Source organism: Acinonyx jubatus, chromosome C2 (genome assembly GCF_027475565.1).
Source record: "Acinonyx jubatus isolate Ajub_Pintada_27869175 chromosome C2, VMU_Ajub_asm_v1.0, whole genome shotgun sequence".
NCBI classification, from domain to species: Eukaryota; Metazoa; Chordata; class Mammalia; order Carnivora; family Felidae; genus Acinonyx; species Acinonyx jubatus.
Window position 1 is genome coordinate 138,029,156 of NC_069384.1, and position 27,020 is coordinate 138,056,175.

Here is a 27,020-nt window from a genome sequence, read left to right on the forward strand (position 1 = left end):
TCGGGGTGGATCAGAGACAAGTCACCTGAGTTTTGTTTTCCTCTTCTTTGCCCCCATAAAGGATGGATGAGGAGGGAAAGGTGGGACACTGCCTCCTGATGGTTACTGGAACGTGCCCACCTGGCCACGTGCTCAAGCCCAGCTCTTTTGTAAGTGATGACTGTCTCCAGGGTGACTGAATGGCTTAATTCTGTTATCTGGCTGTTGGCTGTCAGTCTAGACAGAGTCTTGGCCAAAGCGTGGCAATGGCTGCGATGGAGATAAAGAAGAACAAGGAGATTCCCAAGGTTTCCGGGGGCTTCCAGGGGCCTTTTCTTGGATTCCCTGAGGGTGGGATGTGGCTGCTGGCCTTCCTTGCTCCATAGGTCCACCCATGGGAGCCTGGCTTCAGGAAAGTCCTTCTCTGGCTATAGTTTGTTTTGTTCTGGTGGGGGGCATCAGGGACCCCTGAATTCTTTCCACAACACCACCCTTCTCGTACAGCACATTTAGGTCCCCCCACCGACTAGATGAACACAATAAATAGCAGGGGCCCATAAATGCCCCATGATGACAGCACCAGAAAGCACTGTACAGTTCACAGAGCCCCACCCCATGTGACCTTGTTTGATCCTTAGGACAACCCATGAGGTATGACTTAAGAGCATCATTTTATAATTGAGAAAACGAGGATCAAAGATTAGGTGACTGGACCCAATCCCACAGAATGTGAAGTGTTGACTAATAGTGAGGCAACCAAGTACGAAATGGGAAGTAAATAATATATATCTAACACAGAATACATAAATGTTCCCCAACTGAACGGTGAAGTTTGGTGAGCTTTACCTTCTGGTCAAGCTGAGGCTATTTTGGGCAAACAGCTTACTATTTATGCACCTCTGTGTACTTTTCCATCTGTGACTGGTTTGACAGCTGTTTGTTCATTCACTCATTCATTCATTTATTCATTCGACAAATATTTATTGATTGGCTGCTGGGTGAAACCCCAGAGGATGGGAAAGAAGACGCACTGACCACCAGAGCTTTGAAGGGGAGGCAGAAAGGGGAGGGATGCCAGAGCGGCTGTGAGAGTCTTTGAGAAGAATGTCCACAGGCTGTTCAGGAGGGTGGGGAGGAGAGCCTTCCTCCCACCCTCCCCCCACCGGGGAGTGGTGAGAATCTTCTGCTGCTGCTGGTGAGGACATGTGACTCTGGGTCCCCGCTTTGAAAGCTGCATTTTGCGATCCCGTTTCTCTTGTTGGATTGTTCGAGGTTCAGCGCAAAGCATTCTACTCGGTTCCGAGTTTGCACGTTCTTAGGGCTTGAAATTCAGCTGAGGAAAATTGCAGTCATTATTTCTTGTCATCTAGGGATAGCTGGGGAGGTTGGGCTCTGGAGTCAGTCCTGAGTTTAAATTCTGGCTCGGCCACCTAACATCTGTGTAACTGCTCACAGTTACTTACCTCTTTGTAAGACTACATTTTCTCATCTGTAAGTAGGTGATAATAAATGCAGCTACCTTAAAGAGCTGTTGCAGATATTAAATGGAATCATGCAAGTAAAGTGCTTAAGACATAGTAAGCAATCCATACATTCCCCCCCCCCCCCACCAAAAGATCATCTTTAGGAACTTTGGAGTGGAAATAGGTTATGTGAGGTTTTTGAGAGATCATCTTTTTCTTTTTAAATTTTTTAAAATATTTATTTATTTCTGAGACAGAGAGAGACAGAGCATGAGTAGGGGAGGGGCAGAGAGAGAGGGAGACACAGAATTCGAAGCAGGCTCCAGGCTCTGAGCTGTCAGCACAAAGCCCGACTTGGAGCTCGAACTCACAGACCGCAAGATCATGACCTGAGCCGAAGTCGGACGCTCAACTGACTGAGGCGCCCCGAAATCATCTTTTTCTTTTTAGTACCATCCAGGTATGTTAAAAGACAATTATACCTTTTTGATTTTTTGATATAGTTACCTTACCACTGTTTGCTATAATTTTGGTGTCCCTCCCCCACATTGGGTTTATGTATATATTTTTAAATCTATTTCAAAGATCTTACTGGCTTTTATGTAAATATAATAAATATTTCCAGGGTGAAAATTATCGCAGCTACCAAATTAAACATTTTGTATCTCTGGGGTGCCTGACTGGCTCAGTCAGAGAGGAGTGTGTGACTCTTGATCTCGGCGTTGTGGGTTTGAGCCCCAGTTGGGTGTAGAGATTACTAAAAATAAATAAACTTTAAAAAAAATAAACATTTTGTTATATCTGATATTTGAAGCAGAATGGAAAGGCAGGGGAAAAACCTCCTAGTGACTTGAGTGGCAAAGATGTTTTGAGGAGTACACGCAGTTTACACAGCTATCTTTATTGTGTGCAGACATAAAACATGATGGGTCTCGTGTTGAGCATTCTGGGGGTTAGAAGGCTGTTTGCCAAATGTGATTTCACACCTTGGAGAGGACAGATGCTCATCTGAAAGGTTTCACTCAGAGGTCTCACTGATGGCCGTGTCTCTTAAAGGTAGCCTTAATCATAGCCTTTAAAAAAGAAATCATATGGTCATTATGTTTGGGTATGTTTGGGTATATTTGGGACCAACTAACTCTCTTGATTCAAAAATGCTGAGAAAACCAAAACATTTCTTTTCTTTTCCTTTTTTTTTTTTTTTTTTTTACAGAAACAGCAGAACAGATCCTTCCGGAAGCTACATGGTCTGTTAATATTGTTTTAGGACCAAGTAAGTGAAGCTATTTGGAAATCAATATTTAAACGTTCTTATGAAGTGAGCCATATGTCAAGTAAAATGGGACAAAAGGAGTAGAATCGTAAAAAAGAAAATACAGAATATCTGTTTATGGTGTTACTTCATATGTCTATTTCCCTCTAGGCAAAGTTTTTTATTATTGTTGATGTGATTCCTTTTATTCTGTTGTCAGTACCACCAGAGCAGGTAAGTAATAAATGATTCTGATTGTTGTTTTATATCCATATTGTACATCTTCCCCTGTAAATGCCTATTCATTTCGTGGATATGAAAGTGACAGAATAACATCAGTGAAAGTCTGAAAAAAGAAAAAGAAAAAAACAAAACCAGAAAACATCCTCTCAGTCTCCTGACACAACGACTGGTATTTCTGTGTTGATACTTCTCTGTAGTACTCACGGTGATTTCCTGCCCAGGCTCTGCGGTCAGGGGGGTGGAGCTTGCGTCCCTCCTCCTCCTCGTAACAGTGGTTTGACCTGTGCCAAATCGCTTCACTCTCTGTGCTCAGTCTCCTCACCTGCACAATAGAAATGCTAATAATAACACCTACCTCTTGTGGTTAGCATGAGGATTAACCGGAACAGTAAATGGAAAACTCTTGCATGGGGCTTGACGTAGTGATTGCTCAATAAATGGTAGTTATTCGTGCTGTTACCATTATTTTCTCCTGTGGTCCTTACCATAACCCTGTGAAGTTAGAGAGTCAGTATTGGTGTTATCCCTCATAAGAGAACTGAGGATCTGAGAGGGTAAATGACATTCACAGTTCTGGTCCAGTAGTGTTTTTTAAGACAAATGTGAAATGGTACATGTTTCTGCTTCTCAAGAGATTCCTTTTAAGGGACGAGTTCACTGCCTCCTGATGTGATGCAACGGGAGGTACAGTGTCACCTGTGACTTCCTTGACTATCTTGCCAAAAAGGTTTAACTGGAATGAATCACACCTTTCTATGACACCTCAAATTTACCAGGCATAGAAAGGGTAGAGGGGTTATATTAAATGGTATTATGAAGAAAAACAGTCAAGCAAATGCATAATGTGGAACATTCTACAATACAAACTGGCATGTCTTTTCAATGACTCAATGAAAATGCCACAAGGAAAAAAAAGGGAAAAGAGGTGAAACAGTTGGGGGATTGTTCTAAATTAAAAAGAGACAAAACAGGGGTGCCTGGGTGGCTCAGTCAGTTAAGCCTCTAACTTCAGCTCAGGTCATGATTTCACGGTCCATGAGTTCGAGCCCCGCATGGGACTCTCTGCTCTCAGCACAGAGCCTGGTTCAGATCCTCTGTACTCCTCCTCTTTCTCTGCCCCTCCCCTGCTTGCATGTTTTCTCTCTCTCTTTCTCAAAAATAAATAAACATTAAAAAAATGAAATGAAATCTATAAAAATAAAATAAAATAAATAAATAAAAGAGACAGAAGAAACAAAAGCAATTTAATGGTCTTTAATAGAATACTGATTTGATCCTAAAAGGAAATTAGAGGATTGAATATGTATGGAATATTTAGACAATAGCGGGGAACTATTGCTAGTTTTGTCAGGTGTGATAGTGGTATATGGTTATTTTTTGAAGAAGCATGTTGAAGGATTTAGGGACAAATTGTCTTACTGTCTGTCATTGTAAATGATATAGCAAAAAAAAAAGATAAAGTAAATATGACAAGTATTATCAATTCTTGAATGTGAGTGGTATGGTGGGTATATGGGGATCTTTGCACTATTCTTTCTCTTTTTATGAATGTTTGAAATTTTTCCTAATAAAAAGTAAACAAATAAAACAAAAGGAGACTTTTTAGAAAGCAGAAGCTGTAGGGGCGCCTGAGAGGCTCAGTCAGTTGAGCTTCCACCTCTTGATTTGGGCTCAGGTCATGATCTCACGGTTTGTGGGTTCCAGCCCCATGGTGGGTTCCATGCTGACAGCATGGAGTCTGCCTGGGATTCTCTCCCTCTGTCTCTCTGCCTCTTCTCAGCCCCTCTCCCACACACACTCTCTCTCTCTTTCTCAAAATAAATAACTAAACGTAAAAAAAAAAAAAAAAAGCAGAAGTATTAAAGTATTAAAGTTGTTCTGGAGTGCCTGGCTGGCTCAGTGGATAGAGCATGTAACTCTTGGTTTGTGGTGGTGACTTCAAGCCCCACATCAGGGGTGGAGTTAAACAAACAAACAAACAAACAAACAATCAAAGTTGTTTCAGAGACAGTACAGTACCACATCCAAATGTCCTCTCAGGGACAGTAACATATGGCACAGCTCTGCCTTCACATCTTACACAACTGGGAATTTCATGTATGTTTCATAAGGAAGCATCCAAAAATCCTCTATTAAAAACAAAACAAAACAAAACAAAACAAAACAAAACAAAACAAAACCACCTTACACTCGTAAGGAAATCCTTGCTAGCCATTCCTATAGAGGGCCAAACCTGAATTATCTAGTTTGGGCCCTATATAACATTTAGATGTGCAATAAATAAACAATGGGATACCTTCAATAATAGTGTGTTTATAATATAAACACACCGGAGCTGTATGCAGATTTTCTTTTTAAGAGGATGGTTGGTGATTTGGGGAAAGATAAATCCATACACAGGGACAGAGCTAAGAAAAACCTATAGAATTGGAATTCCATATTCTGGGCTCTGGGCTTTCTAAGTCACTCATTTACAAATGAGACAGTTTGAGGAGAGTAAATGTATTCACCTCCAAGTTCATAAAATCTGTATTTTATTTTCAAACCAAGTTCAAAGGAATATCACAAGTTTTCATTTCATTCTCTAGCAGTTTCCAAAAATAACATCTTAAATATATACCTCTTAGACCAACCCACTAACCCAAGGATTTATTTTAAGCTAAGACACAACTGGAACAGAATAAACTCTAAATATTGGAATGTAAAACTCCTAATCTCCCCACCTATATTGCTCAAGGACACAGTGGTGCCAAGGAGTGACCCAGAGCTGTGCATAAGTGGCAATATTCGAGGGTTTCTGACTATAAATCTTTATGTAATTATATGAAAAAAATTGTTTTCATAGACAAGTTATGGCTCTCAATCCCTGAATATAATAAAAATTTAGATCTCTAAGAAAAGGACAAATATCCCCTCAAATTGTGCAGTTCTAAATCTTGCCCCTAGAATGGACCTAAAAACCTGAGCCGATGTTGCAGAAAATGACTTTTTCAAACAAGAAGTGATTGTGATAGTTTTGTTGCTTCTGGGAGTCCAGTGTGCAAATCTTATAGGGGAAAATAATCATGTTAAGGAGCCTAAACATTTTCACCAACATTTTCCACACTTGCCCACACTGTGATTGACAGATTTCCCAGAGAGGTTCTTCGTGTTTTAAACTTCTTTGGAAATCCCAACCTGTCCACAGCCAGTTTTCTTTTAGATCTCTTCATTTAACACTTTTAAGAGGTTGGACTAACCATCCATCTAAAGAGAAAGGGAATTCCGTGTAATAGACACAAATCCTCTGAAACGACCTTTCACCTGACAGTTTTCCAAACAATTTAAGTGAAAGTGTCACATACTTGGGCCATTCTGACTCACTCATTTAGAGAGGAACATTTCTGGGCAAAACCCAGATGTTTTCTGACTTACTTGTTTGTTCATGCTCTTTCGGAGGCTCTTGCCACGGTAACGATCAATCAACAGGTGGTTACTCAGCTCCAAGAGCTTGGCATTGGGCTGGAGCTGGAATAGGGCAAGGGTCCTCCCCTCCCTTTGCTTACGGTTTCTTAACTGAAAGAAAACAATACAAAATAGTATATAACTGAGGTTTATCTGCATCTACTCTTCTAGTTTATTTATTTATTTTTTCTTCTAGTTTATTAACTCTGGAACAGCCAAAGAAAGTCTGCGGTCGCTGAATTGAGCCTCGAAAAATACATTAGATTCAACTGATGATAGCTACCATTTATTGGGCACTTGGGCCATTCCAGGCACCTGGACTAAGCATTTTACAGACATTTCTCACTTAACCTTCAAAAGATCCTATGAAGTGAGCTTTATTATTTCAGTTTTACATATGCAACAACAAAGGTTCAGCAGATTGAGGAACTTTCCAGAGGTCATGCTAGTAAGTGGCAGTGCAGGTATAGAAACAGGTCTGTTCAATCTCTTAATTGCCCTGAACCATGCTCGTGCCTTAGATGGGGAAGTAGGGAAGAATGAAGCAGTGGGAAAATGGGGCAAGGATGTTCTCCAACTTTCAGCCCAGGTTGGGAGACAACCTGTGGGAACCCAGTGTTGATGGGTGTAACCTCAGCCACAAAGCCAAAGTGGTCATGCCCCACCATTTTCCTGTTTTTCCTCTTCACCAAGATCTAAAAAGACTTTTCAAGGTGAGTAAAGTCAGGGATAAAGAAGGGGATATAGGAATCTCCACTTCTAGTCTTACAATCACACTGGGCAAATATCTGTCACCATTGCACTGTAAGATTCAGGATTGCTTTCAATTCAGTGAGTAATTTAGGAAGCAAGAGGGGTGTGTGTGTGTGTGTGTGTGTGTGTGTGTGTGTGTGTGTTTGAGTAGTAAATCTGGGTCCAGTCTAATATACAATGTGGAATGGATATCAAAGATTCTGACACAGCCCAGAGCCACAGAAAGCAGTGCTGTGTAGACAGAACATGAGCATGCTTGCCTTCATAGGCGTTACCTCTGGCTTCTGTGGCCTCTGTCAGTTGCTCCATGTTTGAGGGGTAGACATGTAGATTCTATAAGTTTCCACAGTCCACTTGGATTCTTCCAAGGAAAAGGGCTTCGTTCTGCTGCTAATTAGTTGCCTGATTTCCAAAAACTCATCTTGCATCTCTGGTGTTCAGTTGCCTCATCTGTCAATAGAACAGGGCACATCTCATGATCTCAGAGCTCTTCCAATTTGGAATTCTGTAACTCTGATGTCAACACTGTATTCCTTTCCACCCTTGGGGCCTGGGAGTCACTTTAGGCCTCACCCTCGGGTCACTTCCCCTGGGAACAGCCACACAGACTCCACATGCCCCAATAGACCACTGGGTAATGTAATCATACATATGTGAATGATGGAACATCACAGGAGGTGGGAAAAGGGAAAATAGTACTATTAGAGACAAGGATGGTTTTCTTTCCATACCTCAGTTAATTTTTTATTGTGTGTCTACTAAGTGCTAAGCATTGTACTACATAGTTCTAAGCAGACATAGTTTCTGCTATCACGGGACTTACATTCACAGAGTTTTAAACAGTGATTAATTAAAGTAAGCTCAGAGAATTAGGAATTTGGAGCTGCTTCCTTATGCCTGTACTCTTCAATAGCTTCCTCCCGGTTTCCCTGACTCCTTTCTTTCCTTTCTGGCTTTTCTACCAAACTAATCTTCTTAAAATACCCCTTAGGCTAAAATGTCTCTAATGTCTTTCCCTGGTACCTTTTTATCCTGTAATGAAATCCAGGCTTCTAAGCTCCCCATGAAGCCCCTCTGCAAAGTCAAGGTACCCACTTTTCATTCTTCTGTCATCCAATCAACTTTTCTGAGTCCTTCAACCAAACTAGCTTATTTGTGGGCTCCCCAATCACTTCTTGGGGTTTTCTGCTTCCCCATATATTTTTGTTCTTTTAAAGATTTAGTGGGTAGGCGTGCCTGGGTGGCTCAGTCAGTTAAGCGTCCAGCTTCAGCTCAGGTCATGAGTTCGCCGTTCATGAGTTCGAGCCCCGTGTCAGGCTCTGTGCTGACAGCTCAGAGCCTGGAGCCTGCTTCGGATTCTGTGTCTCCCTCTCTCTCTCTGCCCCTCTCCCGCTCACACTCTGTCTCTTTCTCTCAAAAATAAATAAATATTAAAAAAAATTTTTAAAGATTTAGCGGTTAGATTTAAAATGTACTTGGGGCGCCTGGGTGGCTCAGTTGATTAAGCATCCGACTTCAGCTCAGGTCACGATCTCACGGTCCGTGAGTTCCAGCCCCGCGTCGGGCTCTGGGCTGATGGCTCAGAGCCTGGAGCCTGCTTCTGAATCTGTGTCTCCCTCTCTCTCTGACTCTCCCCCGTTCATGCTCTGTCTCTCTCTGTCTCAAAAATAAATAAACGTTAAAAAAAATTTTTTTAATGTACTAAAGTAATGCACACTTATTTTAAGAAATAGAACAATACAGATATGAAATGCATTAGTAATTTCTTCATCCCCCTCCATTTCATTCCCTCTGACAGAAGCACATTATTGTTTCTCTAAATTTAAAGAAAATCATACAAGTAATAAAGAAAACATCCATACACCCTTTACCCAGATTCACTAATTTGTAACATTTTGGCACATTGGTTCTGTTCCCTTCCTCCCTCTCTCTCTCCACCTCCACCCCAACACACATTGTTAATTTTTTTCTGAGTTATTTAAATAGTTTACACACATCATGCCTCTTTACCCCTTAATGTCCCAGTGTGTGTTTCCTAAAAACAAAAATATCCTCAGTATAATTATCAGTTTCAGGAAATTTAACGTTGATACAACACTTTTATCTAAATTCCATACTCTATTTTTTTCAATGGATTCAATTCTGTCTTTCACAAATTTTTTTGCCCCATCCTGTACAGGATCTGGTCCAGGATCACATATTACATTTAGCTCTCATGCTTCTTTAGTCTCCTTTAATCTGGAATCTTGTTTTTCTTTGTCCTTCATGCCAGTGACATTTCTGAAGAATGAAGTCCAGTTTCATTATTTTATAAGTTTTTAATAATAAAATATTTTCTACTCTATGATTTATATATATATATTTATATTTTAATAATAAAGTATTTGGAGTCTGGTGTTTTCTCTCTCTTTTTATTTTTATTATTTTTTTAAAGTTTATTTATTTTTGAGACAGAGAGAGAGCATGGGTGCAACAGAGTGGGGGGAGGGGCAGAGAGAGGGGAACAGAGGATCCATGGAGGGCTGGGACTCATGAACCCTAAGATCATGACATGAGCCAAAGTCTGACCTGGCTTAACCAACTGAACCACCCGGGGCCCCTCTCTCTAACTTTTTAAATGTCATTTCCATCCCTGTGAATGCCTGTTTATCCACCCAAGTCCTACTTGTCCTTCAAGGCTTAGTTATAATCCCTTTTCCCCTGGCCCTTGCTGGAGGCCAGAGAGTACCTCTTAGACTTCTTTACATCTGCCAAGACACCCAGCACTGTGCTTAGTACACACAGGGCAATTAATAAATATTTGTTGATTAATTGATTTGTGGCTGAGACATGAGTACTGTCCTCTGCAAAGACAGAACTTTTCATGTAGGCTTAGCAAGTCAAGATTGGTATCTTTGCTGCCTCTTGCTTCTGGGGTTTTGCAATTATTGAGGTAAGTTTTGGATTCAAAACTGGACCCTTGGCTATAGATTTGGCTACACCATGGAACTGTGGGGGGAAATGATGTTTAAAAAGTTTCTCAATAGATAATTAACAGCATGAAATAAAAGTAATTTTCCCGACTATTTCATTCCTCCCAAATTTTAGTAAACTGAAAAAGTGGTAAGTTAAAAAATGTTTTTAATGGTTATTTATTTTTGAGAGAGAGAGCGCGAGCGCGTGCGCGTGGGGGAGGGGCAGAGGGAGACACAGAATCCAAAGCAGGCTCCAGGCTCTGAGCTGTCAGCACAGAGCCCGATGCGGGACTCAAACCCACAAACTGTGAGATCATGACCTGAGCCGAAGTTGGATGCTTAACCGACTGAGCCATCCAGGTGCCCCATGAAAAAGTGGTAAGTTTTAAAAAAGGTTTCGTAGATCAATGAACCAAAACTGGTTGAATTGCAATCCAGTATATTTCAATATAGTCTGTCCTTATGGTATCAATGTATAGGAGGTTGAAGAAGGCTGGTTTATTTAGAGAATAGGCTGTACAGAGGAGATTATAAATTATAAATTGAGAGAATGCTTTCCTACTAAGCGCTATCTGTTTGTCAACATCATACAAACCTTTTTGCCCTTGCCTGAGAAAGCGCTAGACTCTTATCAAGTCTTGGTAAGTTTTGAAAATCACATGGTTGTTCAATGCCTCCATGTGGTAGAAAAAAATAATTTAGCTCTTTCCAGCTTCCTGTGATAGCAACCTTTAAGACCAGTAAAGTCTAACAATGCTTAGGGTCCTTCAAAGGGATCAGTGTTTTTTTAAAAAAAGGCCTGCAGAAAAATGGCCCAAATTGAAGATAAAAGCCCCAGATCTCATTAGGCTTCATGGAATTGACCCTTCTTTTCGAAACTTCCTTATCTTTCTGTATAAGAAATGGCATTTTTCAGGCAAAGGAGCATCATAAAAGAAAACAAGTGGCCTGAAATCTGCAGTGGGTCCATCTTTTCAGAAAGTCTTTATAGAAATTCTTTTTAAATTCCAAACATAAGATTTTTTTTTCTTTTGACAGAAAAAGGAAATCCTTTCTATCCAGCCACAAGGTAAGTTGAAAACCCCTTATTAACAAGTGTTAATTTGTTTGATGATTCTTTAGATATGAAATTGGCCAAAGAGAATGGTCAGCTTTATGAAAGACTTGAAGTTCAATTTAAGCAACAAGCCAAAAATAGGAGTGCTCAAAAGTTAGACAGGGTCTCTTTCTTTTGAATCAATGATATCATTTCACCTACTAGGGATCAGTCAGCACCTTGATCTTCAAGTGCTTCTACTTAAAAGTACTTAATACTCTAAAGATGGCTTGAAGAAGAGAGTTGGATTATTCTGAGAATCAGGAATAGGCATTAGTAAAAACTGAAGCCTACTTTCTCAAAGCTCGGGGATATCACGGTGTTGCACCACTTGGGCTTCGGTAACTGGATGCATCTTTTAAATGTAAATTGAGCATTCCTATCAAAGCATCCAATGTATATGTATTCATTTGCTTGTGTTAGCATAGCCAACCACAGAGCTGGGGTGGGGGGAGGGGAGGGCAGAGGGATATTTTCCAGGTGTACCTTTTGATTTCTTTAGAATAATATAGCATGAGAATGTATTACCTGTTTAAGATGCATCCATAAATATGAAATAAACAAACAAGAAGGATTTTTCTCAGAATGGGAAGATGGGAACTTTGGTGGTGGTCATTATTTGGCTTAAGTAAATGTTATAAAAGCAGTGATTCTTTAACTTGTTCCCATTTTTTCACTTTCCCAATTGTCTTGATTGTTAATATGGTCTTGAAAATATTATCTGACTTTTTTTAAGATTTTATTTTTAAGTAATCTCTAGTCCCAACGTGGGGCTTAAACCTACAACCCTGAGATCAGGAGTCACATACTCCACCGACTGAGCCAGCCAGGAGCCCATAGAGTTCTTTTATATTTAATACATATATTGTATATTAATATATATTAATATATAATGTATACATTATATTTAATACATATGTTAATATATACTTTAATGTTTGTTTAAAATTTTTTTAATGTTTATTTATTTTTGAAAGAGAGAATAAAGGACAGGGTACAAGTAGGGGAGGGGCAGAGAGAGAGAGGGAGACACAGAATCCAAAGCAGGCTCCAGGCTCTGAGCTTTCAGCACAGAGCCAAACAGGAGGCTCGAACTCCCGAACCGGTGAGGTCATGACCTGAGACGAAGTTGGATGCTTAACCAAGTGAGCCACCCAGGTGCCCCAATACACATTTTTTAACTGAGGCTTCCCCCTCTAACGCTGCCCACCACCCACCCCCGCCCCCAAATTGCCGAAAGTGACAAAATCATCTGCAGTCAGCATGAGCCATAAACCACAATTTTGCCACCGACTTGCTGCATGACCTTGAACAAGACCTACAGGCTTTGTCTTAATTTCTTCACCTAGAACATGAGGAATTTGAACTTGATTATATCTTAGGCCCCTTCTAGTAAACAAAATTCTATTATTCCTTGACTCTTTCTTTCTCTTAGGAGGTTTTTTATATTTGTCATCAATTCTAAGTCCTAAAGACTCAATGTCCTAACAAATTCCTGAGAATTAGTATCAGGGTGGGATTATTAATAATTTACTTTGCATAACAGCTAACAAACCATCCTTATTTTAAATACACATTGTTTTTTCTAACAACTCTGCCAGTGGGTACAGCACAGGTAGTCTTTCTCTTTATAGATGATGTAACTGAGGCTCACAGAGGTCAATTTAACTCCTTAGGCCTTGTAGTTCATATGTAAAACTGGAAGGCTGCAAATGAACTTTTAGCTTTTTTATGATTCAGACAACTGTATATTTAAAATGAGCTGATGTAATGATTAGTCTTTGAGAGCAGTGAATTCTTTTCTAAACATTTTGGGGTTTTTAATTCCCCCTCAGTAGGTCATTCTCAAACCATAAAGCACTAGCCAGGGTTAGAGATAAGGACTAGTAACACAAAAGAGGGCTAGTATCCCTCTAGACTGGTGGTTGGGAAAACACTTATAGAGAAGGAGCCCTTCAATTACATGATTTATTTCCCCAGGGTCCAACCCAAGCATCAACAGTGAAACACCAACTATCGTTTTCAGGTTTTTTTCTTTAAGTATTATTATATTTAGTAACCAAGTATATGATATATGCAAACAAAAAATAAAGAAAAAATTCACCCACTGTCCTAGCCATATCAATGAATCAAACATTTTATTTTCCTGTCTTCTCTGCCAGCTCTCTTCTTTAAAAAAATTTTTTTTAATGTTTATTTTTGAGAAAGACAGAGACACAGCACAAGCGGGGAAGGAGCAAGAGAGAGAGGGAGACACAGAATCGGAAACAGGCTCCAGGCTCTGAGCTGTCAGCACAGAGCCCGATGAGGGGCTCGAACTCACAAACCCTGAGATCATGACCTGAGCCAAAGCCGGACGCTCAACTGACTGAGCCACCCAGGCGCCCCTCTCTTCTTTATACATATATGATTTTTTACTGGTTGTACTCATAGTGTGTACATGGATTTTAAAGTATCAGAAGTCAAATTTTTGTAAGAGGAAGTCTCAATTTTAATAACTGTTTTTAGATTATTTCCTCCATCCCAACTTGGTTGGGATGAAAATTTCACATTTGCTTATTGTTTTCCTCTGAATTTATGTATTTTTCATCAGAAGCACAAAATATATACAACCTGGTTTTAGAAAGATTTTTTTGGTTGCTGTTTTCAAATAACATAGAACAGGGAATGTCATTTCAAAAACTATATCTATTCTACCAGGACTCCTGAAACCAAACACATGTGTGGGGATCTTTCAAAATTTCTATGTATTTGAGTGACTGAGGGATAGCTCTGTCTGAAGATAGGAGGCTGGAGGCTGAAATGATGACTTACAAATTTTTCCCACATTTTGGACTTCTTGATTCTATGACAATTCCTGGTACATACAGGATTCCTGGTAAGGGTTAAGAAGCATGCACATATTACTTTATGAATCATGATAAAGTTGGAGTTTTAAAGTTGAGGACTAGAAAGGCTTTAGGTGGGTGGTAAGAAGGCTTGTTTTCCAGATTAGTGGATATGCCATAAGCTTTATCACCTTGTTGTGTTTCCCTGTGGTAACTGAAGTCACTGTTGCCATGATAAAGGAAGGCAATTTGAATGAGATCATTTAGAATGGCTCCTGGAAATCTGACATGGTGGTCTCCTTAATGTACCAGACCTTATATACGTGGCATTGCATATACATCTTCAGTTTCCTTCAACTGAAATGACAGTGAGAAACGAATCATAATTTGAGGGCTTAATCTTTTTTTTGGAGGGGTGGCTTAATCTTAAAAAAATTAATCTTGGTAAAAATACTAAACAGGAATAGTTAAGAATTACTGAGTGCTTATTCTAAAGATACAAAGATTAGCTGAATAGCATTTGTATTGTTGAAGCAAGTACTGGAGTCCCAAAACTTTTGATTTAAAATTTCAAAAAAAATCAAACTTTCTATTTAAAGTAAGCTGACACCAAAAATTCTAAATCCAGTTTAATTCAGTAGTAAAGGGTTTATTCCCAGTGATTTCTCACATTTGTAAGCCTGTTACACGTTGGTTTTCCCTGTCATGAATCCTTTCCATCACTTTTATAAAACACCACCACTTTTTATAAAAAGTGACCAGAAGAATATAAAATTGTAAAATTGCACGTGCCTGAGCAGAAAACTCCTACTTTTGAGATTTTTTTCACAGGCGTGCCTAAACCGACCTGTGCTCTCAGCAGGTAAATTGCCAGAGGGAGAAGCCAGTGTCAGCTCAAAGGAAAACCCTGTTGTGGGATTTCTTTTTTCCCCTTAAACCGATCACTTTTTAGGGGGCGTTTCCACTGCATTCTCTAGTCCAAAGTCCTTCCCACCAAATTACTACTTTCCCCACCAATTTGTCACCCCCCCCCCCTTTCCCAAAGCCCTTATTGGAAAGAACTTCCTCTCGTGGCCACCCTATTCCATACAGTTCCCAGCGCCCCCCATCTCGGAACGGCTTCCCCTCTCCAACCCAGGATCCAGGTCCCCAAGCCACTTGAGAGAAAATTCCCACCTCTCACCCCCTTCCTTGGCGTCCCGAGGCGGCGGCGGTGTGGGGGAGTGGGTGGGGAGGAGCAGGGTTTCCCGGGGTCCCCTGTGTCCTCCTCGCGCCCCCCCGGAGGTGTGCAGGGGGAGGGGAGCGCGGGTGGGTGGGACCGGGCCGGGTGGGGGAGGGGTAAGGGCGAGGAGGAGGAGGAGGAGAAGGAGGAGGAGGAGGAGTGTGTGCGAGCGTGTGTGGCTGGGGGAAGCCATTGCCTGTTTAATAGTTGCTGTTGCTGCACTTCCGCTTCTCTCCCAGCGAGAGAGAGACACGAGTGGCCAGGCCCAGCCGCAGCCGCAGCAGCAGCCGCCGCGGCGGCACGGAGGAGCCAGACACAAAGAGAGGTACGGGGATCCCCCCCGCCTCCCGCCGCCCCCCGGCCGCGTCGCCGGGCCTCGGGGACACCCCTCGCCGCCTCCCCGGACCCGCTCCGCCCGGACCGCCGGGCACGGGGCTGAGGGGGGGCGGAGAGGGGCCGAGGAGCCCCAGGGGTCCGGGGCCCGCCCGCGGGGGATGGGTAGGGACCCCGGGCCGCGTGGGGTGCGGGGGCCGCCCGCGTCGGGGGTGGGGGGGGCATTGTGGCTCGAACTGTCAGCGCTGCCCTGGGAGCCCCCCACTGGCCGCTGAGGGGGCCGGGAGCGGGGGAGGGGGAGGCGGGGGAGCCCCGTTTTCCCCAGGGGCGGGGGCCCGCGAGGATTAACCCCTCCGGGGCGGAAGGGCTCATTGTTATTCCTCCGCTGTGGAGGCCGAGCCCCCCCCCCCCCCCGCACCCTCGCCCCACCCCCACCAGGGGTGGCAGTCGGGCGTGTGCTCGGGACCCCCGCCCCAGCCCCTCACCCCGAGCCGGGCGGCCGAGACACCGGCCATCGGGGAGAGGCGTCGGGGCGCGGCGCCGGGGGGCCTCGGGCCTCGTCGTCCCTGCCCCCCCGCCGGCCTCTCCCTTCCCCCACCGGGCACCCGCTCCCCGCCTCCGTCCCCCCGTTTCGGCTTCCTCTCTTACTCTTCTCCGCCCCTCCTCTCTTCCCGATCTCGCCGAACTCCACTCCTGGCCCCCGCTGTCTCGCTTTGGCCACCCGCCCTCCGCGACCCCCGAAAAGCCGACAGAAACAGCCTCGAGGCCGGCACACCGCCGGGACCTTCCCTCCTTGCCCCGCCGAGGCTCTCCGCGCCCCCGCCCTGCCCTCCTCCAGCTGCTCGGCATCTCCCCTCCCAGCCCCGAGGGGAGCCCCGGGGGGCGCGGGAGGGGCCGCTCGCCTTGCTCCGGACCGTTTTCCCACCGCGTCCCCCACTTGGGGCCAAAAATAAACAAGCCGCGTCCGATTTGCAAAAGCCTTAATGGGCCTGTAGACTTTGAGAAACGAGTGGAGGGCGGTGGGCAGCCGGGTGCACCCCTGGCCGAAGCCCTCCTGACAGCACCCGATTTCCTTATTTATACTGACTGCATGGTTTGTGTGTTTCTGTTTTGTTTCCCTCCCCTTGCAGGGGCTGTTTGCGGGGTGGGGTGGGGGGTTCGCTATGTCGGATGACGATTCGAGGGCCAGCACCAGCTCCTCCTCATCTTCGTCCTCTAACCAGCAAACCGAGAAAGAAACAAACACCCCCAAGAAGAAGGAGAGTAAAGTCAGCATGAGCAAAAACTCCAAACTCCTCTCTACCAGCGCCAAGAGGTACCGTACTCCACCCCCATCCCCCTAGGCTTCCTATTTTCCGAACTGCCTCTTGCTGCAATTGGTCTGTCTCCCAATGAGGGGTCGCTTGAATGCTCCTCATGGTTTGTGTGTTCTTAAAAATGAAAAAAGGGTCTTGGAAGTTTTAATTATTTTACTCTATTGCTTCTGGTTTTTTTTTTTTTTTTCTTTTAATCGTTGTCCACGTGCAGCTGTTGTGGCTTGCCGCTCCCATTTCTGGCTGAAGTTTGTAAGAATCCTTGTTACTTTTATTAGTGACCCCCAAATCTGATTTCAGATTACTTGTCCTGTTAATCACTAGCTTGTGACCCTTGTCAAGGCTGTCATCCTACGTAATTACTAATACCTGCCCGGACGGTTCTATCAAAATGAATTCTGTTACCATCTTGTCTCCTCACCTGTTGCACGTATGATCTTTTTTTGAGTAGAGCTTTCTTCACAAACTGCATAAGGAATAAATAATTCCTATTAATGGAGTAAAAAATTTAATAGGTGGAGACAGATGTTTTCAGATGGAATTTAAAGAGGTTCTTCTGATTGGGAGAGTTGAGGCAATAAATAATATAAAATGGGTATTCTAGGTTATTTGGGGGATTTTTTTTTCTCTTCTAAAACTTCCAATTTGCCAGATTTTAGGGAGACTCATTTTTTTCCATGCTATTTCCTCTCTTATGCTGTAAAAATCTTTGGTTCTTTTTCCAAGCTGAAGCCAACTAGTGACTCTTCTTTATTCTTTTCCTCTTATGTCTCTAGAAGAAGCTACTTTTTTACCTCGAGCATCCTTCAATAATATTCTCTGATCCCCATGACCCTTAAAATAATCTATAGCATATTCCTGGGAACCCGTGTGCCCTTTCATAAATCCTGCTGCTCTCAGGTGGACAGTCATTAAACTTTAAAGTGGCAAACCAGAAAGATAGTAAGGAATACAAATGGTGGGTTAAATAGGGGTATCTTTCTTAAAGGAATGTAAAATAAAATGGAATATGAGTCTTTAGATCTCTCCACTGAGTAGTGAGCCTGTGGAACTCAGAGTTTGAAAGTTTGTTCTTTCTCCCAGAAATCTGAAAAGTTGGTGAAGTGCTTTGGTGACCTAATCATGGGGGGGGAGGGTGAAAGAGTGATTTTAGCTTAAATAGTGTAGAGGTCTAGGGTTAAATGGCAAAATTGCCTTAGCAAGATTGTTCTTATTTTCAGAGTGATGGTTTGAGTGCAGGTCAGCTTCCCAGGAGTCCTAACTGGCCCTCACTGATGAGCCCGTGCTGGTTCTCCCAGAACCTGTCATCTACCCTGCCCACTTTAGATGGGGCTTTCCTTAATCTCCCCAACTTCCTACCCCTTTCCACCCCCATCTGCAGTAGCTGTGCTCCCTCATCCATGCTGGAGCAGCTTTTGACCTGACCTAAGGCAGGATATTTGCTTTAGGTCATTAGTATTTTTTGTGCACCAGGATATCCCCGGCACACATGAATATATTTGGGGGTAAAAGCACAGGTGTCAAATAAAAAATAGCCTCCTTTGTGTCAGCAAATTACTGAGGTGTATTTTTCATTAGACACAACTTGTCCATTTATTCTAAGTAAGTTAAGTTTTTTGGAATTGCCTGGGAAAGAGATAAGTAGGTGTTAAAAAAAAAAAAAAGGTGAAAAGCTACAAAGGGTTATTTTACCTGTAAAGTTAACATCAATTTTAGCTCCCTGGACATCTTGCTGAGGGAGTGTTAAAGCAGAGCTAAGATTAATAGTAGAGGCAAAAAATGGAGAGGAACAGTGTATTCAGGAAAAAATAAGGGGGAAATTAATGTTAGTAGGACCCTGTAGAAGCTGCTCTGTGAAATACATTGACTTGGAAGGTGAGTGTTGCCCGTGGACTTGGAAGGGGCACTATAGCAGGAGAGAGAATAAAAAAGAAGCCTGAATTGGCAGACGTAAAGTTACTTAACTACATATTTGATGGAAAGTGGTTTCGTTTCTAGTCCACAGGTAGAGGAAATGCCCCCACTGAGAGTGGTCTGGACAAGAATTATTCTGTGGAACATATATATGAGTTACTTCACAAATCTTGTGCCAGTAATTCTGGAAATGGTGCAAATGTTTGTTGCGGGGGTGAATTGGTAAAGCTGTTGGTATTATGCTTTTTAGGTATTAAAGAATTAACTATTCAGTAAATATTTTATGGTAGAGTTGGTATTGACAAGGAGAAGTGAGGTCAGTAGGTATTTTTATACAAGTTGTGGTCAGGTGCAGGTTATTTTTGCCTATATACCTAGGTCTTAACATACAGTCATTTCAATAGACACAGATAAAGAATCAGGAAACTGGAATTTCAAAGTTTTAGTCTAACATACGAGTCAAACGGTAGGGGTGTTTGGGAAGGTCTCAGAACTGAAATGCTTATTGGTAGCAAAAGAACTTAGCAGGACGCAGATAAGTAGATGTCCCTAAAGACAGTGAGCAAACAGCTTCCTAAAACTGACCAGATTTGTAGGGGACAGGAAATGTCCTCCAATAGGAAGGTTTAAAGAACTTCCCCAATCACCACCCTTAATTTCTCTTTACTCACACTTGGAAAAAACACTACCTTATAAAACCTATTCTCCATTGCATCTAGCCAGCTCAGAAAACCTTTGGAAAGAGAAAAGTTATTCATTGTGATTTCTGATCGCCTTTAGAATGTGTGTTTAGTTTTTTATTACTGTGCTGCCTCGGTGTGATTCTTAAGTTGTAACGTAGCTCTTTAGGGTTTTATGTGATAGGAGCAAGAAAGGTTATAAAAATAGAAGGCATCATTTAGTAGATGGAAGACACTTAAAGGCCTCAAACTTTGTCGTATTAATTGATGCTCTAAGCACCTAGGTAAGCAGAAGACAAAGGCCAGGGCTTGGTGTGAACTGCCTGGTGGCGTCGGCCTAGGAGTGGGGGATGGGGCTCTTTGTGAAGTCGTGGGTTGGTGAGGAGATAGAAGGGGGTGGGGCGGGGGCGGAGGGGTCCCGGGTTCCGTGTCCGTGGTGGGATAGAGAAGGAAGGGGACAGACCTAAGGAAAATTAGAGGATGTCCGGGAAAAAGCAGGTCCGGAAAGGGGGAGCCGAGAGTGCGAGCGGTGTGCGGGACAGAGGCCGAGTGCACCTGTGCGGGCCGGCTGCTGGTGTCTGGCCTAGCTGGAGGGGTCGGCGGGGGTGTTAGCGCCCTAGGCTGCGCGCGCGGCGTCGGGGCTGGAGATCCCGGGACGCGGTGGAGGCGAGCCAGGGAGTCGCGGAGAGCCCCGGCGCGGGCTCTCCCCACCCCTGGCCCGCAGCTTCACCCGCTGGGCTGCGGTGCGCCGCCCGAGTCGTCGGGCGCGCGGGGACTAGGGGCGGGAAGCCCGGGGGGGCGGCGGCCCGGGGCGGCCCAGCGGAGAGGGCGGCCTTGTGGCGCACGGCCTGCGCCGCGCCGGCACCCCCGCGACGCGGGGCAGGTCAGTCAGGGCCCAAGGGGCCTCGGCGGGGAGCGGCCATGTTGGCTTCGTCACTGAGAACGCGGGGCGGCCTGGCGGGGGCGCCCTGCCAGGGCGGGCCGGAGGGCGCTCGAGGTGCCCGGGTGACCCGGGCAGAGACCGGGGGGGGGGGGGGGAGTGGGGGGAGCCGGGCGGGCGGGGGCGAGCCCTTCCCACCCGCGCGGCGGCTTGCGTTTGTCGGTCCAGGGGAGAAGACGTGCAGCGCAGAAGTGAATGTGTCCCGGCACATTCTAATGCAACTTAGAAAACGAGTCGGCGACTGAGAAGCTTTACAATTATTTCCTAAATGGAAAACCCCGAGAAAAATAACTGCTTTAGTGTGCGAGGCAAGACTGGAACCGAAACATTTTAGATGATCACAAGAGACCCCGGACCGCCAGCTCACTGCGGTGGGAAAAAAGTTTTTTCTAAACTACGGACCTGAAGCTTTTGATGTGTACTTTCCTCCTCCCTCAGTAGAACCCAGTTATCATGGCAGGCAGTTAGAACACAACCCAGTTATCTGCCAGACCTGTGCATTACCGGTGGGAGGCTACCAACGCCTTCATGTTTCTTGTGTTTCTCTCTCACTTCTCTGACTCCAGGATTCAGAAGGAACTGGCAGACATCACTTTAGACCCTCCACCTAACTGCAGGTGAGCTTCCTTTCACATTTTTTTTCTTTTTAAAATTCTTCTAATCTTTATCTTGGGAGTTTTGTTTTTGTTATTAAAAATTTCTGCTTTTATTTTTTGGTTAATGCTTATTTTGGTGCTACCATCAAGTAACCGCTGAAATTGATTAACCTGAGAGTAATGTTTTGATGAGTCTCTGACAGTTTCAGTGCTATGCTGAAGAGAAGTAATGGATTTATCTGGCGTGAACGCTTTTACATATATAAAACAGAACTGTAAAATGAATTTAAAGATGTACATTTGCCTAATGGTGGATTTTGGATATGTCATTAAGGATGATGTAAAACCTTTTTAGATACTCAGGTACATTTTGTTTTAGAAAATTGCTTTGCTGTCACAATCTGTTATTCAAGCTCTCTATTAAGCTAATATAGCATAGAGTTAAATCTCACAGTGGATCCTCAAACTTATTTCATTGTATATACAAATTTTGTGTTGGACTTTGGCAGGCCAGGAAATAATTTGCGGCTTTGATTAAAAAGGTTTTTTACAAAATTTGATAGATTTAACTCTTTGGTAGGGGTGTTTTTTCTCAAAATTGCTTCAGACTGTATACATATGTGTGTTTCAGTTTCAAAACAATTTGATATCAGCTTTTCAGAGCCTTGTTAGTCACTTCATGTTATTTAGAATAGCCGTTGTGATACTGTTGAGGCAAGGTGGAAGACTTGAATTTTATTAAATCAACAGTGACTTGAGGAAGGACTTATTATATGTTGTAGTAGAGTCATGTATTTAAGGGGGATTAATTCAATTCTATTACTCCCATAGTTTAAAAAATTAAGTATAACAATCTAATTCTCAGCTCTCAGGATTAGTACTGGAATAGGATGTGACATTTCAGTAGTGTTCTCAACTTAAAGGTAGAAGTAGAAGAAGTTACCAACAAGAAAATATTCAGTGGCCACACACAGTTTAAAAGAAGTATGTGGAGATATTCAAGTTGAAAAACTAAATGGAATATTTTGCTTATTAATGCTGAACTTTCTAATGTATGGTTAATGGAAACTTTAATATTGGCATTTTGGTTGTATATGTTCTTAATGTTGGTCAGGTGTGGGATATTTGGTAAAATTTTGTCCTGTTAGTAAAGAAAGTCGTGACTCTTAAACTGTTTGTAACTGAACTACTTAATTATTCTTAACACTTTCTCTCACGGCTTTTAAGAATCTTTTCACACTGTTGAGAAAGTGGAGAAATGGGTAAGGGTTAGGGCTGTGACATCTTTTTATCTTAGTGGAACCATTGTTCAGATTGAAGCCTGAAGTTCCCTTTGGTTGGTTGTGTTGAATCCTTGGGCATTCCCCATGGTAGATGTGTGCTGTTGTGGTTACTGCTCCTGTTTGGTTATCATGTCTCTTCCAAGTGTGTGTGTTTCTTGTGAGTTCAGACGACTTTAGCTGATGAAATTACAAGGTTTTTAAAGCATGATTTCAAAACTAATAGCATTTATCAAAACATAATGGATTTCTGGGGCGCCTGGGTGGCTTAGTCGGTTAAGCTGAGACCCAGGTCGTGATCTCATGGTTCGTGGGTTCGAGAGTCGTGTCAGGCTCTGTGCTGACAGCTTGGAGCCTGGAGACTGCTTCGGATTCTGTGTGTCCCTCTCTTTCTGTTCCTCCCCTGCTAGTGGCCTGTCTGTCTCTCTCTCAAAAATAAAGATTAAAATTGTTTTAAAAAAACAAACAAACATAATGGCTTTGTAAGCAATTTGAGGGTTTTCGTGGGATTAATAACTTCTAAAACATAAGATAGATATACTTTAGTTTCACACCATTTTAGCTGAGTTCCTGTGTGATTTGTGCTGCTGAACATGTAGAACTTTTATCCTTAGAAATCCATCCTAATTACCCCTTTAGGGTGAAACCTGTGAGTGTTGCGGGTACTATGGTGAAGCACCAAACTGGATGACTGTTTTATGAAAAAAAATTTGCTGAATTTCATAGAAAACAACTTTAATTTGTGAGAGAATGTATATTATGTTGACTTTTAAGAATAAAGGTGGCTTTATTTCCTGAAAAACTTTTTTAGAGTGGCTGCTTCTGTTATATGAATTACAGTTTTTCCTTTGTCTTGGCTTACTAGAGTTAGTGACTAAATGTTACACAGTAGTCTCAATATTCAGCTACTTGAAATAAATTTGGTTTTGTTTTTGTATTGGTACCTTATGGGATTGAAGTATTTAATATTTTAATGTACATTATTTGAGATGGAAAATGATAATTTAGTTTGGGGATACTTTTTGAAGTTAAAAATACGTGAATTAAATGACCTTGAATGCATGTGTTTATTTTTAATAAATTTTTCCAATAATTACTCTCAGTGTGAGAGCTCAATAGCTTGGTTCTTCTGAAATTGTGGTTTCATCAACTATAAATTATATTTTGAGTGAGTTAAACAATTGACTTTCAATTAATGTGTGAGTGAGGGGCAGAGAAGACAGAGGGGCGGAGGATCCGAAGCAGGCTTTGTGCTGACAGCAGAGCCTGATGCGGGGCTGGAACTCACAAACTGTGAGATCGTGATCTGAGCCGAAATCAAGAATCAGATCTTAACCAGATGCTTAACTGACCGAGCCACCCAGGCGCTCCTCAATTGATGTATCTTGTATATTAATCCTTTATAGGACTCCCTTTCTTCAGTCAGTATTCAGCCTGTGGTTTTAAATTTAAACCGTATTTATTAAAATATAGCAGTGGCGGAAAGTAATCTCTGCAATAATCAACTGTGTATTGAGATCAGTGGAAGAATTGCTTCCCTTGAAGGTGCACTGCTTGCATTCCAGTAATTTTTAGCACTTTACTTGGCAAACTTCAAAGTTACTGAACTTAAACTTGTGTGAAATGCAATTGCTAAATATGTTGTAATGTGTGAGCACATAAAGTTAAATCCTCAATGTTGTATATTGTGTCGAGTAGTTTTTTTTTTTTTTTAGAACACTGTAGATTATATTCAGTGTCCAGGTGAGAAGTATTTTAACTGAATATTTTAAAATTTCTCTATGTTGCTGTATAAATCAAATTCTTTCGTAGTTCTGAACTATTTGGTTATTTTTATATATACAGATGAAGTAATGGTCTCCGAACTCATGTATTGTGCATTTGGTTGGATTTTTTTTCCCTGCAGTTTGTCTGTTTGTTTAGGAAAAAATACTGCCTTAAGTACTGTAATGATTTCTTAAAGCATGCCCTATTTTGGATTGTAAAATTATGCCTTTTATTTTTTTGAGTTTTAAATGAAATTATGCCTTTCAGATAGCTGGTGAACTCTGGGCCACTAGAGTCAGTTTTGCACCTGCTGTTCATAGCCTAGGGCTCAAGCTTTGCTGAATTGACTAGTTACAGCTATATAATCTGTAGACATTAATGTCTGTAAACAGTATGGTTACATATAATAAATGAAATTTTGTCCAAGTCCTTTAAACTTCAGATTTTATTTTAAGAAAATACTGGTGTTTTGAGTAAACTATTCATACAGTGACTTGAAACTTAAAAATTCAGATTGTTTTAGAGCCAGTATGTTAAGATAAAATGTCTTCAAGAAGTCATTAAGCATTTCAAGCATGGTGAAGAATTAAAAAATAGGTTTTTGTTTTATATAACTTTATTGCATTTTGATGATTATTTTTGTGTTTCTTAAATATGTAAGCCCAACTAAGTAGATACTTTTTATTTTTGAGAGAACTATGTAATCAGATACAGTTGATTTTATTTTATTTTTAAATTTTTTTTAATGTTTATTTTTGAGAGAGGGAGGGAGGGAGGGAAGGGGCAGAGAGAGAGAGAGAGAGAGAGGGAGAGGGAGACACAGAACCTGAAGCAGGCTCCAGGCTCTGGGCTGTCAGTACAGGGCGGGGCCCATCGAGGGGCTCAAACTCTGGAAAGGTGAGATCATGACCTGAGCCAAAGTCTGATGCTTAACTGGCTGAGCCACTTAGGGGCCCCCAGATACAGTTGATTTTGAAGTTTTACAGCTAAACCTTACCTTTTAAAAGATAATTTTAAAGCTAAAGTGAAGAGCATGTAAAAAATACAATGCAGTTGTTGGAAGAGGTTAACATTTTTTTAACCTTTTTTCTCATTTACTAAAACGGCCGACCATATGACTTGCCTAACTCCTAGTATTGTAAAGTTCAAATGAGATTAGTTTTCTGTATGTATTGTTAGAGTTGCCCATTTAGTTCCTTTTAATAGCTCATATTTTTCTCTTTACTAACATTGCCTTTTATTGCTTGCATTTTAAGTACAGTTTTAAGCCATTATACAACAACATAAGAGTGAATGTTTTTGAAAAGTTGAGATGTAGAAGTTGTGTAGTAAAACGTGAAAAATTCCCCTCCTGATCTGTTCTGATGCTACCCCTTTGCACAGAGATGCTCCGTACTCCAAGCTAGCTTGCACTTTGTGTGTATCCTTCTGGATAGTTTCAGAGAATTTACTGAATATTGTGGTATTTCTCTGGTTTTACAAAATCTGGATTTGGTGGTAATAATGAGACGTCAATTTTAGAAATCCCAGGCTGCTAACCTTGGAATGAAGAGATCTTTTCCTTGCAATAGTCAAGGCCTCTACATCTTGTCCAAGTTCAGCATGCTTTAAATGGTTGTTTGGGTGTAAGAAATGGTTTCAGCAGAAGTCATCCTTTACAAAATCCTGTATCTCACCTGAAAAAACTCTTTTTATGTATCTTTCATTCATTTGGTGTTACTAAATGCATTAAAGCTAAATGTGACCAGCATCTGAACAAGTTTTCATTTGGAGAGTTACCAGTTAAGTGTGCTTGCCTTTAAGTGCATAAAGGCAGTATTGAAAGATAGTGAGAACCAGGAGACTGGAGTGTCAAGACAATCAAAATAGCCTCTGAACCAGGGTCAGGTTCCTGGAAATTAAGATCATTAGCTGGGGCCTTGAGAAGGTAGGAAGGAAGGAAGTCTATCCAGAAGTGAATTGCTTACTAAGGGAGTAGGAACTTTTGTGGTTGTTGTGTTTACCAAAAGACCGTGTGTCTGGATTGTAAAACTATACTGCTGTTGTTCCTCAGAAAGCTAACCAGAATTATCATATGACCCAGCAGTTACACTCCTAGGTATATACCTGATTGAAACAGGATTGAAAACAGGGAGTCACGCAGATTCTTGTCAGTCAGTGTTTATAGCTGTTCATAATAGCCTCAAAGGGGAAACAACCCAAGTATCCATCAATAGATGAATACATAAACAGAATGGGGCATTTACAATGGAATATTATTCAGCCGTAAAAGAGAATGAAGTTCTGCTATGTGCTACAGTATGAATGAACCTTGAAAATGTTACACTAAATAAAATAAGCCAGACACAAAAGGACAAATACTGTGATTGCAGTTACATAAAATACCTAGAATAGATAACTTCATAGAGACAGAAGATGAGAGGTTTCCAGGGCTGGTGTGGGGGAAGGGGAAAATGAGGAATTATTTCTTAATTGACATAGGATTTCTTTTTGGGGTGATGAAAATTTTGGAAATAGTGGTGATGATTGTACCACACTGTTGAATATAATTAATGGCCTCGAGTCTTACCCTTAAAAATGGTTAAAATGGCATAGTTTTTTAAAGTGTTTTTTTTTGAGAGGGAGAGAGAGAGAGCAAGCAGAAGAGCGGCAGAGAGAGGGAGATAGAGGGTCTGAAGCAGGTTCTGGGCTGATGGCAGAGAGCCCAGTGTGGACTCAAACTCACAAACTGTGAGATCATTACCTGGGCTTGGATGCTTAACCAACTGAGCCAGCCAGGCACCCCTAAGATGGCAAATTTTACACATTTTACCACAAAAGAGTTAGGAAAACCCCTGTACCAGTGTTAAAATGTATCTTGAGTGTTAAAAATGCTTATAGCTTACAAGGCACATTTCACTTCTTAGGGATTCTTGTGAAAGATACTAGTATTAAATACTTGTCACTTACCTTGAGTCCCTGTT

General features: G+C 42.1%; 1 protein-coding gene and 1 long non-coding RNA gene across 4 annotated transcripts in view; one reads left to right on the forward strand and one right to left on the reverse strand.

The window, feature by feature from the left end:
• Nucleotides 1–798: 798 nt before the first annotated feature.
• Nucleotides 799–7,606, reverse strand: LOC113594096 (uncharacterized). Of its 2 annotated transcripts, none has more exons than XR_003414377.2 (4): nt 7,410–7,606; nt 6,352–6,492; nt 3,142–3,259; nt 799–1,312 (listed from the first exon to the last, which is right to left on the reverse strand). It is a non-coding gene; the product is annotated as an uncharacterized LOC113594096 (long non-coding RNA). The 2 variants fall into 2 exon arrangements; XR_003414378.2 differs by having other exon boundaries at nt 799–3,040.
• Nucleotides 7,607–15,393: 7,787 nt separating this feature from the next.
• Nucleotides 15,394–27,020, forward strand: part of UBE2E1 (ubiquitin conjugating enzyme E2 E1) — a 75,859-nt gene continuing 64,232 nt past the window's right edge. Inside the window, exons 1-3 of one of the 2 annotated variants that reach the window (XM_027040952.2) lie at nt 15,401–15,559; nt 16,698–16,882; nt 20,981–21,031. In XM_027040952.2, coding sequence (XP_026896753.1) covers nt 16,731–16,882; nt 20,981–21,031 — 203 coding nt within the window. In that variant the 5' untranslated portion in view covers nt 15,401–15,559; nt 16,698–16,730. Of the gene's footprint in view, nt 15,560–16,697; nt 16,883–20,980; nt 21,032–27,020 lie in introns of both variants that reach the window. The other variant, XM_027040953.2, reaches the window with a different exon arrangement.